This window comes from Cylas formicarius, unplaced genomic scaffold (genome assembly GCF_029955315.1).
Source record: "Cylas formicarius isolate icCylForm1 unplaced genomic scaffold, icCylForm1.1 PGA_scaffold_3__17_contigs__length_32017465, whole genome shotgun sequence".
Taxonomy (NCBI): Eukaryota; Metazoa; Arthropoda; class Insecta; order Coleoptera; family Brentidae; genus Cylas; species Cylas formicarius.
The window spans coordinates 14,517,343-14,532,243 of record NW_026844326.1 but is presented as its reverse complement, the minus strand read 5'-3'; the positions used below and the strand labels follow the sequence as shown (position 1 = coordinate 14,532,243).

The 14,901-nt window shown below is 34.8% G+C and overlaps 1 protein-coding gene across 4 annotated transcripts; it reads right to left on the bottom strand.

The window, feature by feature from the left end:
- Positions 1 to 931: 931 nt before the first annotated feature.
- LOC132699162 (ubiquitin carboxyl-terminal hydrolase 7) lies at positions 932 to 14,445 on the bottom strand. 4 transcript variants are annotated; one of them, XM_060665715.1, is made up of 17 exons: positions 13,921 to 14,445; positions 13,620 to 13,804; positions 13,057 to 13,296; positions 11,919 to 12,069; positions 10,888 to 11,156; positions 10,653 to 10,827; positions 10,262 to 10,600; positions 9,457 to 9,635; positions 9,275 to 9,388; positions 8,950 to 9,131; positions 8,691 to 8,844; positions 8,414 to 8,635; positions 4,680 to 4,942; positions 4,337 to 4,627; positions 3,544 to 3,785; positions 3,341 to 3,490; positions 932 to 2,117 (listed from the first exon to the last, which is right to left on the bottom strand). In XM_060665715.1, the coding sequence occupies exons 1-17, from the start codon at positions 14,018 to 14,020 to the stop codon at positions 2,017 to 2,019; spliced, it is 3,357 nt and encodes a 1,118-aa protein (XP_060521698.1). In that variant the 5' UTR covers positions 14,021 to 14,445; the 3' UTR covers positions 932 to 2,016. The 4 variants fall into 4 exon arrangements, with proteins under 4 accessions (XP_060521698.1, XP_060521700.1, XP_060521699.1 ...); XM_060665717.1 differs by having other exon boundaries at positions 932 to 2,114; XM_060665716.1 differs by having other exon boundaries at positions 8,953 to 9,131.
- Between the last annotated feature and the right edge of the window lie 456 nt (positions 14,446 to 14,901).

Sequence of the window (14,901 nt, the reverse complement as noted above, 5' to 3'; positions counted from 1 at the left end):
TTAATTTACTTACAGATTACAGAACCTCTTTGCTGGTGAAATTGAAGAAAGGTCTAAAAACGAGTAGGTGATCGTGTATTACACGGATAAATGTTATTTGTGTTTAAAGTCTGTCGCTGTCTTATCTTGCCATTGGTAGTCCTTGTAATAAAATCATTTAAACATGTTTCAAAGTTTATTTATCTTATTCACCAATGTGTAATAAAACATAAATTACTAATTTGGAGATTTCCAAAAAGAAATTATGCTTCACTTAAACTGAAATTAATATAAAAATATAATTAATCAAATGACGTCCCTAGTGAAAATAATTTTCCAAAGCACAGTGTGGTTAATGAATGCTTTTTAGGGTTCTGTGAAAATTGTCTAATATCTTAAAATTAAAAACAATTAAAATTGTGGAACATGTAGAACCAAATAATTTTTCATAATTATTTTCGTATTTTGTTCGGCGATTACTGTGTGGAAGTAATATTTTCAACATCAAATGATTCTTGTCTAAAGTAGAGCTGCATTTCTAAACAAATCATATTACATAAGAGCGATAATATAAAATTGGAAAATTGGCAGTCTCTGTAAACAATTCTATCTTACTATGGGTGCAAGTTATTCCCAAATCTTACAGGACTATACAGGACATTGACAAAGATAAGAGACACTTGGTTTTATATAGTCCAGATTAAACGAAACATTTCGAGACGAGTCGTAAACCCCAATCCTAGTTTTTTACCTGGCTGATACGCACCAAAGTCTATATATTTGTCTTCTTTTGATGAATAGTGCGGAAGAGTGGGGAGGCAAGCCGGCACCATGTTGCGCGTGAGTAAGATCATTAATCTTTATTTTACGCTAAAAAAAAATTAAGACTTTAGGACGGGAACGATAGGTACACCCTTTAAGAGGAAAATGAGCCAATAAATAAATTAACCGCAAAAATAAACGTATAAGTTTTGTTTTTACAGGTTTATTGCGATATTTTCACTAAGCTGGATCGTTTCATTTAGGAAATATACAGAGTTAGCAATAAATACAATACAAATCTCAATACAAAATTTTGTACAATTGAGAGAACAAAAAGGAAAGCTGCAAACTAAATTATGTGTCGCAAAAATTCAACAAAAAAACAGAGATACGGGTCACCTTGGTTCCCGCCTAGATTAGTACAGCGAACAAACACGCGTAAGAGTGGATAACCTACCGAGTTCGAAGTAATACAATAAAAATAATCTTCCATATCAAAAAAATATATAAATCGAATTTGGGTCGGGGGGGAGGATAGTTTAAACTCAAAATCTTGCGGGAGGAATTGAGGTTACGCAACGCAAAACTATCACAAACACAATACGCCAACAACTTATTTTACAGTATTCACCCAATCGGTTCCTTTCTTTTAACATTAAACGTACTCCAAACCGGATCTCCGCTCGTCAATGACGTCACCGCGGTATTAGTAATCACGCCCAACGCTTGGACGATCCCTTAATTCACAAGCGGAATAACGAAAACAGCTACTCAAAAATTAATATATTTAACAAGTGAATATTTCAGTGAATATATTCCTAGAGACATTTTTTTTTCTGTCATATTTTATAGTATTTACAGGTGGTGTTATACAGCGTAAGGTCTGCCACATTTGATTTCGTTAAAATAATAAATTGTTTAGCGGCGTCGAAGGTCCTAAATGATCCGACGCTCGATGAGCAATCTGAGTAGTCATTTTACAATAATAAATAACAAGGTAAAAAAAAGCATGGTTGTGTTATATTCGGGTTAATACATTAAAATTGAACTACTCGAAACAAGGCGCCAAAACGATAATTATTTAGGAACTCCCGAATCCGCCGAACATCGACTGAAAAGCAACTTTGCTCACACCTTATTAATAAATTAGTAACAAATTTAATTTAAAATCCATTATGATTTATTTTCAATTGGCAACACTGCTTAAAGCCTTGATGGGATTTTTGTTATTCTCAACGAGTGTCAACACCGTCTTAGTCGTGTCGTCTCAGTCTCTCAGTTGTAGATTTTGATGGCCTTTTCTAAGTAATTGAACCTAGACCGCTTCGGCGCTTTATTCACGTGATCTAAACCCAGCCAAGGTTTCGGATTACCTGCTAATTGAAAACAAAAAAAATGTCAATATTTCAAATTCAACAACAGCTACCAAGGCATGTGAGATTTCGTGACGGTGCTTTAGTGTGTAGCTACTTCTCTAGTAAAGATACAAACAAGCTATTTTTTTCTAAAATTTTCGACTTTTTAGAGTCAAGTACCCAAAACTGGAAAAGAGCTTGCCAAAGGGACATGAAAAGGTAAGTCCATGAAAAAAAGGCAGATAGAAACGCGTTATCGTGTTCTATCCTAATATGAGGTTGTTTTTTATAGCTTGGTATAACAAATATAGCGTGAATTTATTTAAAAAATAATTTTTGACGGTTTAATTTTGTTAGAAAAATTTCATATAAAAAAAAGAAAGTATTCTGTATTGACACTACAAAAAAATATTACCTTATTAAGTATTCAAAGGTGTCTGAGAATATTTCTAAATTAAAAAAAAAAAACTCGGCCCGAATGAAATCTTAGAAAAAATGAGAGCATCATGTATATTGTCTATCAAATAGGGCGGCCTATACTTTGAAGTCAACATGTTAAGAAGGGACGCATGGGCGAATCATCAGAAAACGCTTCGTCCGCTGACACAGAATAACTAAACAACGACCACAATATTTATACAGAAGCCGAGCCTTATTAATAATTTTTGTTGTAATTAATAGCTTGACTGTAAATTGCAAAGAATTACATTTTTGTTAATTGAGCGCAAAACTGCATAATTCTTTAAACAATTTTTGTTGAACTAGACAGTTTTGAACGGCTCCTGACTTGAACAATGCTTAAAATCAATCAAATGGCGACCGGCACTCATCGCACGAGATTTATCTTTATTTTTACGTTAGGCAAAATTTCCCGCTCAAACTGAAAGTTATTCTTCTGAGTGCATATTTGGCGGTTTAGTTGTGCCTAATATTCTCAAAATATGTCTCGCTCTTATTAAATCTACAGAGAAAAAACGATTTATGTGTATGGAGATGGCAAGGTAGAAAGAGAACTGTCCAAATGTGTTGGTGTAAAATTCAAAGGCATGCGAAATTATCATAACAATCTCAGGCGTGTTATCTTATAAGATCATAATGCGCGAAATGGCAATGTCCCAGCTACCTCAGCCGCAGGGTACCGGCGAGCCCCGCCCCAAATACATAAAGTGTGACGTCGGAAACTATAATTTGCTTTCCTAACCACCTTCCCAATATAAAAAAAAAAGAATAAAGTATAAACCTACCTCCTTGGTTAGGGACCGGCCTAAAATTACTTAAGCTAACTATGTAATCGTTTTCGAGTGTAAGATGGGGACGATTCACGGATGAAACTATTGTAAACTTAAATTTCTCCCATTCCTTATCGGGCACAGCCATTTTCTTTTGAATACGCTCTAAAACCGATCTCGTTTTAGTGGCCACCCAAAGGTACCGCGCGCGGACCTACCTTTCACTTTACTGAACGGTTCGCCTTCCTTAATTTTAATGAAAAAAGGAATGCCAAACGTTGCAAACACATCCTTTTGGTAATGCGCGCACGGCACCAACATCTCATCCTCGCCGATCACCAATTCGTCCTGAGGTATCTCTTCGATCCTATATATTTTCGATGCGACCGTCGCGAACGATTCGAGCGGCGTGTCCTCTTTCGGGCCCATACTTAATTTATGACAGTTTACTTCGGTTAACCTAAAATAATTGTGGGGATATGATCTCAATCGCTGATAGCGCACACGACCTACAACAACCTGTCAATAAGGTAGGAGGGCAGAGCAAATCATTGGGCTTAAATGTCTACAGAAAAAAAGATTACCGCCGGAACACACACACCTTAATATTGTCCCCAATGGGCATAGAAAGGTAGATAACACGAAATAAAATAAATTGTAAACAAAGATGGTGTTTATATACGTCGCACGTAGGTTTTAAAATGGTAACGAAAATGTATTCTTTACCATTATAAAACTTATTTATGGTTTAAAAAGGTAACGGCAAGATTTTGGTTGCAAATAAATGGAGAGTTAAAGGTTTATATGAGACTAAAACTTGGTAAATGTTATCTTTATAAAATTCTCCAGTCAAATGCAATAAGACTTTTATAATAGTAACCAAAACGTTTCGCGCTTAGGTTTCATAAAAAAGGTAATTGAAACGTAACCGCTCCTATTATTTAAAAAAAAATGTTAGTTGAAGAAAAAATTAAATGGCACGCTCAACAACATCGAATTCTCGACGGTTACCTTAACTTGCCCGTGCTGCCTTCGCTGAACTCGATTTGCTTTTTGGCCTCCTCGAGGAGATCCGCCACAGTTCCGTTCTTGTTTGGATACAAAACCAATTCCTTTTCCTCTTTCATGTTGGCGCCAAGGTAAATACACTTATATTGCTTTTTATTCTCCAACTCGTTGACGCGGATACTGAGCTGCTGGTAGAATATCTTTTTCGGCAGTTTCGGCTTGCTGAACAGCAGCAGGTCTTTCAGAGTGCCTTCGAAAGTGCACCGCAACGCGTTACCCGGACTATCTTTATAGCTGAAAACGAGACGGTAATCGCTTTGAAGACGACGACCAGGACCGTGAGTACCTTTGGCATTTGAAAAATTGCAACAGGTACGGGTCGGTTCCGACACGCTGGGCGACGGCCCGCGCGAACTGATCGTAGGTCATTCGTTGGGATAATTCCATCGTAAAGCCTTGATCGTTCGGTATCGTTTTATCGACAAACGTGACCTCGACGCGGTAAAATAAGTCTTTGTAGTAATCCATACAAGTCGGCAGGTCCGATTGCACTTCCCCTTCATCTTTTTCGAAAATTATGATATCGCCGTCCATCAGCTCTTCCAATACCTACGAGATTATGTGCGAAATAAATAAGGCACTTTCGCGAGACACAAAAATTAATTATTCAACTTGGCTTATAAACTTAGAAGCTCATAAACGCTACTATATTAGTCTTCCCTAATGACATCCTATTGGATAAAATAAAAGTTTACATGGATAAGTTGCCCCACTATCCCTATATGTATTATCCAAATCCATTAATCAACGAAAGCATGTGTGTGTAAAGCATATCATCTTGGCTTTTGGTGACTGGACCAGTCGGTATTGTACGACAGAACATCAGAAACCAACTTCTAAGATGTTTTAAATATATAAAATTAAATAGTATACTTACATTAGTTACACATAATTACCTAATTAAGTACGTTTTTATTGAAAATCTAATTCTGTTTCACTCATTAAGATTAATTACAATGAGTTCCATATTATTATTTTGTATGCAAAATTTACGAACCGGCAATTTTTAGAATGTGCTGATACTGCATTCTTTCAACTCTCAACAAGTGTATTATTAATTAGATTTTTAATTAAAACTTAAAATATTTGATTTTACTTGGTGCCACAAATGTTCTATGGGGTTGAATATACAAAGATAAGGAGGAAATATGCCCCACCTGATCACATAAATTATCACATACATATTGTTTTTTAATAGCATACGAATTTAACACTTCCAAAAGTTGCCCTTTCTCGTAACTGGATTTAAAATAAACATCATTTTATAACAAATATTATTGAAATTCAGTTTTTATACTGGATGAATTTGATGCTTTTTGTTGGAGACTGTTGTGTTATCTATTACAGTGACACTGTTCGGAATAAAGATAATTTTGAAACCAGTTTTTAAAAAGTTCTGCCACTTGCACCTTTACGATAGTCCAAGCTAGAGTCATTAACAAGCAAACAACAAGCAGATTGGAATCAGCCTCTCCTCTGATCCGAGGTGAATTTTGGTGACGTTAAATGTGCTTTTGTCTGACAGTATGTGACTGTATATCAAATCAAGTTTCATCTATGTAAATTATACATGTTTTCGGAATTATGTTTTTTAATTTTCTGAAGGTGCTTAATTTCCAGTACATACATAACAAATAACTCTAGTTCTTTTTCAGTTTATCCAGAGCAGCAACAATTGGAATGGTTTTGATAAAAGGGATATATTTTCCTTCTTATAATATTTATAATATATTATACTATATTATCGAGGATATCGGCGTATTTGGAAATAGGTAAGTTTCTTTTAAAGCTGCTTGTTTAATGAAGCCTCTTCGTACACATTTTTCACAAAACGCTTTGCATCTAATGACAAGCGAAACCGACGAAACTGAAAATTTATGGATACACTCGTAAGAAGCTTCTTCAAAAACAGGATATTCAAAACTGCGACCGATATCAGCCGACACATGGTCGACATCAACCTAACTCGCCCTTTTCTTGTCGTTTACTTATGTTTAAATTATTTATTGTTGGCTTTACCTAGTAACAATAGGTATAAATTAATTACTTTTTGGGGAAGAGTCCTTCTAAAGTCAAGACAATATATTTTGATACACACCATACCTAGGATGTTAAATACTATTGCCAACAGAAACATCGCATCAGTTCGGATATGAGGCGTTTACAAATAGTTTCGATGATAAAGTGGAATATTTCACAGTCAAATATGTGACTATGTAAGACTCGGCGTTTAAAAATAATTGTCAATAACACCACTGTTTACACAATAAAAATTAAACATTCCTAAAACAACTCACTTAACTCTTAGTTGACTTGTTACCAAGTTGTACTAGTAGGCGTAAAACCAATTAAATAATGTAGTGAACCGCGCCTAAGACACATTATACCATATTGGAGAAGTGGCAGTGCTTTCCTCATGAATAAGTGACAAAGAACCCCCAACATAAAGCAATAAAAACACTTTTTCACACCTGCCCACCACCACACCTGATCTTTAGTGAATCCATCTGCAGAAACGAAATAAAATGGATACTTAAATCGTATTAAGTCAAAATCAAGATGACCACAGCCACAATATCAAAAACAAAAGCATGTTGAAAATTCCTTTTGCAAGAACCAGAAAAGGACATGACTAGCCGATGTTCAGAAGTATCCAGAGCTACAACAGTGTACCATAGATTATAACTAATGGTGAACCAAAGATGATATGGAAAACCCTGAAGAAACGCTTAAAAAGGGATTGAAAGTTATATCGAATAATTTTAGCATAAATATTTATTGAATGATATATCTACTAAAATTGTATTCTTTTTTAGTAATTCGGTACCTATATATATTTAATTGTACTGATTTGAAGTCTGGAATAAAACAATTAAAGAAATATATGAGAAATTTTACCAATAGGTGAAAATTTTAAGGACGTGTTAGAAAAACGTTAGGTAGTGAAGATAAATATTTTGAAAACGTAAACTTGTTGACATATTTCCCATTGTAAATATTGTACTACGGACACTTGTAAATTTAGTTTGTTTGTTCTGCAAATTTTTAAATTTTTGATAGTCAACTTTCAAAGAAAAGTAAACAATAAAAAGTTTTGAAATATTGTTTTCATATTTGTCCAACATTTTCGCTAACTCGTAATTGAATAACAAATACAACCTCCAAGACCCACCTGATGTAAATTGGGTAATACAACTTTAGATAAATGAAATTTTGTTTCAGTTAATATGCAATGTGTTAGAATTAATAAATCATTTTTTAAAATTAACCAGTTTTATACACAAGAGTGCCTTCCGGGCAATTAAGGGTTTCTATCGTATTGACCTGAAAGTACCAAAAAAACGATAAACCACTAATCATTTTGTAATACAGGCATCAACACTGCCGCTTGTGAAGAGCAACAACAGCGGTGCGAGAAAGGAATGTAGGTAGCTAATCGCGGGGATTGCCTTTATTTTGTAAACTTTGATGGAATTTTTTTAAATATTTTGCCGCTGAGTCAACTTCTTAAACTTTTCTAATGTAATCAGAATGCCTAAAAACTATTTACCGATATAAATAAATAAATACGAATGGTGAATCATAAGCGAATTGCTGCTGGCGCTGCGGAACTAAAACGCAAACTTAAACGAATACATTTTAACGATAACATTCACAGTAAAATTCCATTCCCTCACTACGGGACCTGCGCAGTTCATTTTATTGTTTTTCATCATTTTCGATTACATTTTTTTTAATTTTCAGTTTCTTTTTTTGTTTTTATTTGAATGAAGAATGGTTTTACGTGAAACAATGTTGCTTTGATTATTGACAAAAAAGATGGAGTTAAAGGGTCAACAACTTTTTTATGTAGTACAGCGGTTTTACAGGGAGAAAATATCGTTGTTTTTCTAAAGAACTTAAGAAATAGACAAACACAACATTCTTTTAGATCTAACCACTTATGAGTTGTTTTTTTCTGGATTAGGTAGCTGGTTTCATTTCAATAGTTTCCTAAGACTTTCCGAATATTCTTCTTACCTTTTCGATAGGATCATTAAAATTAGTTATTTTGTCTACCATGTTCGGCCTAATTTCTTCATACAGCAACAGCTCAGTATCAGGAGGGAATCCGGCTCGTTCGTTAAGCAATGGTACCAGGTCGCTAATTTTGCTTGTAAGGGGTACGTAAGAATGACCGAAATAATGGATTTTCTTCTGCTTGGGATCGTACATTTTGAAAAACAGCATCACATCGGTTTCCTGATAATAAACAGGTAACGAAAATTACACAAACCTCACCATGCAATCTAAATACCTTATCGAAAGGGGGAAGTGCTGTGTGCCCAGAATCCGGTGGTAACAGTTCCAAAAATATGGTCCAGGGGTTCATATTTTCGGCCGCATCGATCACGCTCTTATGAAGGTCACCTTCAAGGTCAAGTACACCAGGTCTTATTGTTTGGTTTGACCTATGGCAAATAATCAGGTCAATCGTCATTGCTTGTGAAAACGAGTGTTGTATTATGGAACTTAAACTAAGGAAACACAACATCAACAAACATCAACAACACTACAACCTCTGTGAGAAGGGCCAGGGTCTGATCTGCTCAGGGGGATATTTGAAGGCGTCCGCCAGCATTTCCATCATATCAGATACTGCTGCCATTTTACGAATCTTAAATATACGGAACTGCGCATGTTCTGGATCGTACAGATCATTGCCTTGGTGACCATCGAACTGGTCTTCCAATACCACCTAGAAAAATAAAGGAGGTTTCAACAAAAACTTTGTTGTTTTCAAGGACAGTCCCATCTGTTGTGAATAGAGCAAATTAGGTTTCTCTGGATTTCATTGAGAAAAAGGAAACTTCCAAATTACAAATATAACACTATGCTCACCTGAACCGTCATGTACAGGTGGGCCTCGTTCCTTTCCTTTCGCCTAACCTGCTCCATGCGTTTTTCTTCAGCGAGTCGTTCAGCCAATTCACTAGGAATGTCGGCATCTGTCACCTGAAATAAGAGCATTATATATACCCCCTAAAACGCGAAAACATGCCAACGGTATAAATAAAACTAACCTCCTGCAATACGTTGGGCAATTCAGAGTCGCGAATGTATACCAACATGTAAGCATTAGTGCAATGCTTTACAGTCATATTCATGTCCTCGTCGTGTCCTCCATAATTATGATCGATAGCTTCCTGTTTGGTACATCGCGATACCACGTCGTCATCAAACTTGCACCACTTGCTATCTCCTGAAACGCCAGATTGTTTTTAACATTTTTTTCTTTTAATTAACAGTTAAGTTTTGACACCTGGTAAATGACAATTGTTGGTTACATCTATTTTACATAGTTTTTTCAAATTCCTCGAAGCTAACAAGGGAAGGAACAATAGCTAATGAATCTGTCCTATCCATTCAAATCTAGTATTCAGAGAACTTTACATTGAAGAACTCTCACTTGAAGATATAAATGTGAAGAAGCAAAGGCAAAAAATTAAGACAAGGCAAAACCATTTAATGAAAGATTTTGTGCATATTAATTGGTAATACTAAGTTACAGAATTCACTAGAAAAATATATTAATACAATCATCAATCACTGAATGGATTCAGATATCCCACATAAATATCATTAATCATGGGCATTAAGAGATCTGTGGTGGTAAGGAAAGAATTGAAATATGTAATATTCAAATCAGATTGTCCCCAAAATTAAGATTAAAATAATATTAAAACAAAAATAAATTAATAAAATTAGCTAAGTTTTGCAGAGAGCAACTTCTGCCATTTTTATCTTTTGTACATCTTTCTTTTTCAACATTAGCCCACACATCCTTAATGCAAATCGCAAAAACGTAAAGTATAGAAGTGATCTAACCTTTGGGGTTAATAAACACGACATAGTGTCCTCCGTGATTATCGCCACTATGCACCAGTACCGCGTGCAAAGTATAATTGGCGGGGTCATTCGGATCCTTCTCTTGCAAGAACTCATCCAGCTGTATCCGGTCGTAAAACTCGAATCTGTCGTTAAATTTCACCGACGAATCTGTAACCGGATCATACTGGAACCTCATTAAATGTAGATGGAGTACCGGCGGGAAGGAAGAAAATATAACGCCCTTTTCGGCTTCCTGGAGGCCATGCTCGCCCGCGTCATACTTGTTGTCGCCGTCGAGGGTCTCTTTGGCAATATAATCTTTAAACGATTCATAAACTAAACAGAAACAAATTTTAAAAAATCGGAGAACTGTAAAGGAACAACTTACTATTCTTTTTGCCTTTAATATTTAATTGAATATCATAAAATGTTTCGGAGCGAGTGCTTGAGTAATCGACATTTTTACACCTAATATAAGACAACATTTTTCCTTCAAAAAGTTTCGGCAACATGCCCTCTACGCAGGTGCCTTTCATCTTACTTTCTAATTTATCTAACAACACCTGAAATACGACATGTGTTACGTGATTAAATCGACTTGGATGTCGACAATGTAAACTAACTCTTAAAAATTCTTGCACGTCGTGCTGCATAAACGAGTCGAGAGTTTCCCAGCCGAAACTCTTCGTTAACTTTTTCGTTCCCACTGGTTTGTCGCAAAACTGCAATTCGTGAAATACCCTTTGCAGAGCGAGAGCGACGGACTTTGTTGAATCGTCCGACTCTGTTGGCATTTTATATACGGCTTTGCGCAACTGATTGGTAAAATACAAGGTCTGCAGCAGTGAGTTCATATAGCAAGTGGCACCCTGATTTTTAAGGCCCACATAACCTAAATTAAAAAAATCACACGAATTCAGTTAAAGATAAGCGCGGTAGATATCTCATATTGACTACACTACCAACACACCATAATTATTACTAGTTCCCACTATAACTATTTATCTGTATTTGCAAATGCCGCGAATTTTCCAGGTTTTTTTCTGACCCTTTCAATAAAAATTCCAAGTATCTGCAACATTTTTCCGTAGAGAAATATTTAAAATGCACAAATATAAAGAAAAACTAAAAAAATTAATGGATGAATAATTAGATTCCCTGACTTTTGAACAGTTTAAGGTTTTATTTTTTCATTTTTCAAAAATGCAAAATGCAAAATACAATTTTTTTCCAACAAAAAAGTCTTATTTTTAAGAATATTGAAGAATAATGAATCATCGCAAATGAATATTGAGAAAGTGCAAAAGTTATTGGCTTGAGTCCTCCCCATATTAGAGAGAAATTGCGCATTTCTATTAAGACAATAAGATAACACCGTTCAAAAAGCTGAAAAATTCCGGAAATAATTGTAAAAAGAAAAACAAAAAGTGAAATTGAAAAATCTTGACAATTGATTGAGGTGTGATCATAATTTCGTGATACTACCTACTAATATTCTATTTCTTCTTCTTCATTTAATAAATAGTTAACTTTTATTTTAATTTTATTGACTGCTTTTCAAAAAGAATTTTATCAAATGATTTTTTTAACTTTTTATCCCGTTGTGTTTATAAAAAACACACAAAGTACAATCAATTGCAAAAATTGCAATTACCTGTATGCTTCTTACTGTCCCATGAAACACCATGAGGGGCGTCAGCAACTACATGGACCTCTAAAGTTATGGCATCATCTTTAATAAACCCTTTCTCTGGATCCAGCACGTCATTCCAGGTCATGAAATGGGAGAAGCCCCAATCATTCTCCTTCATTGCATTAACAAAAACAGGAAAGGATTGTGTTTAGAGAGTACTGGGCTTAATGGCTTAACACTTAGACATTTTAAAAGCTTAGCTTAACATAAAACACACTTAAAGAAAACATAAAAAAATATATCAATTACCTAATAATATTTATTAACAATTCCATTTAATTACTGGATATCCTCTTATTCCCTACACCATCATAATATGATATAATTTAATGTGATGTATGTGTACCAGTAAAATTCTTGAAAAAAAAAAAACAAATGTCTTATGCAGCAAAATCCGATAATTTGTTTGATTTGTCCACTTTTTACAAAGTTTAAACAGCAAACAGCAAAAGTTATTAGTTATTTTAGAAAGGTTGACCATAAATTCTTTATGTCCTCGAATGAAATAATTAACAATTACTGCAACTTAACAAAATAATTTTATTCTTATAATTATTAACTCCACCCTAAGTGATCCAACTTCAAATGAAGTTACCTCAAGCAGCTATTTTTTTTCGCATACTTAGACCAAAACAATAAACGGTGGATGTGTCTAATTACATAATGACATATAACAAGATAATTTCTTATCTATATCAAAATGTCAACTTTCCTCATTGTGTTCATTAAATTAATCAGATGCACTTCATTAATAAGTTTGAAGAATTTTGCCAATGGTAAAAAACTATCAGAGATATAATCTGTACCTTAATTCATCAGGAACTAGATGAAAATTAAATCTACTAGATAAGGTAAAATATTTTCCTAATTTAAATGTCAATCCCACAAACATTTTGTTTAATTAGAAGTATAAGAAGTATAAAAAAATATGAAAAATAAAAAAGCATGCTGAAAATTCCAGGTGGTTTGTTATTGAGAATTAGATTACCTATTTAGTCTTTTATAGGTTTATTAGTGGGTTGTATTGTTTATTATTCAAAATTGGTTTGCCTAGTTGATAAAAAAATGAAATAAAATACATCTAAATGGGGTCTCCCACCTTTGAATAGAACAAATGCTGAATTTTCCGACAAAAATGTTCAACGTCGGGCCTAACTGAAAGCAATCTTAGTTCGGCCACTGCATAGCAAGACCAAGAGCTTGATTCACTCTCTCCATTACACTGCAAGAAGAAACCCAGAGAGCGCTGGTTCCGTTCCTGATTGTGGTTGCTGCGTGGCATAACCATGATCTTCCATGGTAAATTTCGAACATAGCATGGATTTGAAAGAACAGATTCCTAAAAAAAATAAAGTACAATCATAGACCAAAAATAAATTAAGTTAACAAATTAAATATTCAATAAGTAGGAGGGAGCATTTATGGTGAAATAATAAACAATAACTTAACTAAATATTTGTTGGAAACATTCACTAAAAAATAAATATTTGCTGAAATTTTAGAAAGGAATTAAATAACATTTTGTCTTTCCTTCAAAATAAATATGACATGTGCAAATGCATTTATCAGAATAGAAGAACCAAGATTTAAAGTAGAGAATTGACTCAATGAACATTAAAGTTTTACGAAATACCATTTAAATAATTATTTTTTTGCGCTTACCTTCATTTTGCTGAAATTCGTTACTGTGAAGGTAAAAGTTGCCTCACTTCGGGCCTCATCTTCCTCCATATCAGTATCCTGTACAGTCATATTGGGATCCACCTGTGGGCCAATAACAACTTCACCATTTTGAGTTTGATCCATTTCAGCACCCACCGTGGTGTCTGTGATGTAGTCCATAGTCACTGCACAAATAATAAAAATACTATCCATTGCCTACATGATGATATTTAACTTTCATATGTACAAAAAAATTGTCATATGTCAAATGGCCCGTCAAATTTTCATGGCAACCTCTTACCTTCCTGGGTTTCCATTTCTTCCACTTCGTTCACGTTTAAATTTGGATTACTTTGGGGTTGATCTTCGTTTCTGCGGTAGTTTCCTGTCACGTGGTTCATTATTGGGGGTGGTACGGATAAGGGCGAAGTTTTGTCTTTGCCGACGTAACTAAACGGGACCGAACTTTTAACTTTTTTCGAGTTTAAAGTAGCCTGTTTGTCAGCTGCGACAACACGATAACTCGTATTATTACTATTACACGAATTATTTTTAGTGCCGGATACAGTCGTAGTCAATTTGACAAAGTGCTTACTCGCGATGCGCCCAATGTCTGCTGAATTTCATACCCTCTGTGCGAGGGAAACGCACAAGAAACATATATCCGATTGTATTTTACAGTTCGTAATAAAGTTTAGGCTTTACAACGACAACATGGGAATATTATTTCGCGTTTTATCGCCGCGCCGACACTACACTTTTCGTACAAGAAAATAAACAAAATGGAGGCATTTTCTTGAGATTCGCCTTCCGCTCAAAATTTCGACAGTCGCTGACAGTAGCTAATGTGGCATCTATCGTAAACACGGAATAAATGAAAAATTACTGCTAAATAGATTTCTGCCGAACTAATAGCGCCACCTATTAAATGAGTGATAAACTAATTTTGATAATAAATAATATATTAATAAATTGCCCGATGAACTACTTACACATCAAACTGAACTCAACAGCTCACGTTGGGTTGGTATTACTGAAACAACGGAGAGTTACGGTATTCTGTGCATAAAAACACAAAGGCTGTGGGCCAGCATTCGACTTTCGACTTGAACATGGAAAGACATTTCGCGAAAGTCGATTTCAATGGTTTCGCGAAAGTACCAAGTTTGAGATGAAACATGTTATCAAGGGAGTAAAAATGGAACTCCCTATTCGAAATTTGGTCAAGATATCAAAGTATAAATGAAGGTAAATGTCCGAAAATACAGGACCTAAGTCCTCA

Bases quoted from the DNA above. Each gene is read 5' to 3' on its own strand.
- LOC132699162 (XM_060665715.1), bottom strand. From the start codon at position 14,020: ATGAACCACGTGACAGGAAACTACCGCAGAAACGAAGATCAACCCCAA. The intron at 9,636-10,261 runs GTTAGATCACTT...CTGGCGTTTCAG, and splicing joins CGTGTTTATTAACCCCAAAG to GAGATAGCAAGTGGTGCAAG. The intron at 3,786-4,336 runs GTAACCGTCGAG...CAATTATTTTAG, and splicing joins GGCAGCACGGGCAAGTTAAG to GTTAACCGAAGTAAACTGTC.